The 1,202-nt window shown below is 22.6% G+C and overlaps 1 protein-coding gene across 1 annotated transcript in view; it reads left to right on the top strand.

The window, feature by feature from the left end:
* The first annotated feature begins 276 nt into the window (after nt 1–276).
* LOC108578131 (UDP-N-acetylglucosamine transferase subunit ALG14 homolog) overlaps nt 277–1,202 on the top strand; it is a 1,265-nt gene continuing 339 nt past the window's right edge. Inside the window, 2 exon segments of the mRNA XM_017941395.1 lie at nt 277–307; nt 881–1,197. Coding sequence (XP_017796884.1) covers nt 277–307; nt 881–1,197 — 348 coding nt within the window.

Here is a 1,202-nt window from a genome sequence, read left to right as displayed (position 1 = left end):
AACTTCTAACAACATATTGAAATTATTTAATAAAATAAATTTACTAACCTTCACACTGATGTTTTTACTAATATACAGTTTCATGTAAATCACAAATTTTATAAAATCTTTTCATTCCTTATCATGGATATTTCTTGTATTAATAACAATACTTATTATATTTATGAATAGTTATATATTTCTACTTTTTTTTCGTCAATATTTTGCTATTGCATAAACTACAATACCACGCTTATCAAATTTGAAAATGCACATTGCACGACATTTTACTGGTAGATGGCAGTTATGAATCCGAATCATTACATTGGTGAAGAGTAATTTTTGTAACACTTTATTTCATGACATAAAATGGTACATAAGCGTATATTTGCAATCTAAGTGTACGTTAGCATATACGGCAATGAAATATTTATAATTTTTGTAGTGAAATTGATATAGACAATTAATTAAGATTAAGATTTATGATATTATAAATATTTGTACGTTAGTTTATATAACTATGTTCTAATACTAATTACAACTGGAGGAAAATTCATTATTAGTTGCATATTTATTTCCCTTAGAAGAAATAAACACGAATTATGAATGTTGTGAATATCAAAATTAGTTCATAATTTAGTATCTCAAATAAAAGGTACAGAGTTTTTGACATTTGTATTTTATTAGTTTTACTAAACTTCATAAAAAATGAGAGTTAACTGTTAAATATACATTAATTTAATTCCAATAAACATTGAATATAATATCGTTAGTTCATAGTATAAACAATATAATTATTGAACGATTAATATTGTTCAATAATTTTTATATTTATGTATCTAATAAATAAAAATTAGTTTTTTTTATAAAAAATTAATTATTTTCATTTCAATTGTTACAGGTTATATAAACAAAGTTTATACAATGTATTATATTTATTGTGTTTCTCTAATTATATGTCTGATAATTGCTGTAAGAATATATTCTATGACATCTTCTACACATAAAACAAAAGAAAAGAATCTAGTTCGCAATAGCTCTGCTAAAACAATGATAATATTAGGGTCTGGTGGACATACTGCAGAAATGATAAAAATTCTTAAATATTTAAATTTCAAAAATTATTCACCAAGAGTATATGTACATGCTGACACCGATTTAATGAGTACAGAGTTAATTAAAAATCTAGAAAAAGATAATACAGACTATAAGATATTAGCAAT

The sequence above is a fragment of the Habropoda laboriosa genome, unplaced genomic scaffold, assembly GCF_001263275.1.
Source record: "Habropoda laboriosa isolate 0110345459 unplaced genomic scaffold, ASM126327v1 scaffold1329, whole genome shotgun sequence".
Taxonomy (NCBI): Eukaryota; Metazoa; Arthropoda; class Insecta; order Hymenoptera; family Apidae; genus Habropoda; species Habropoda laboriosa.
This window is presented reverse-complemented; position numbering and strand designations above follow the sequence as displayed.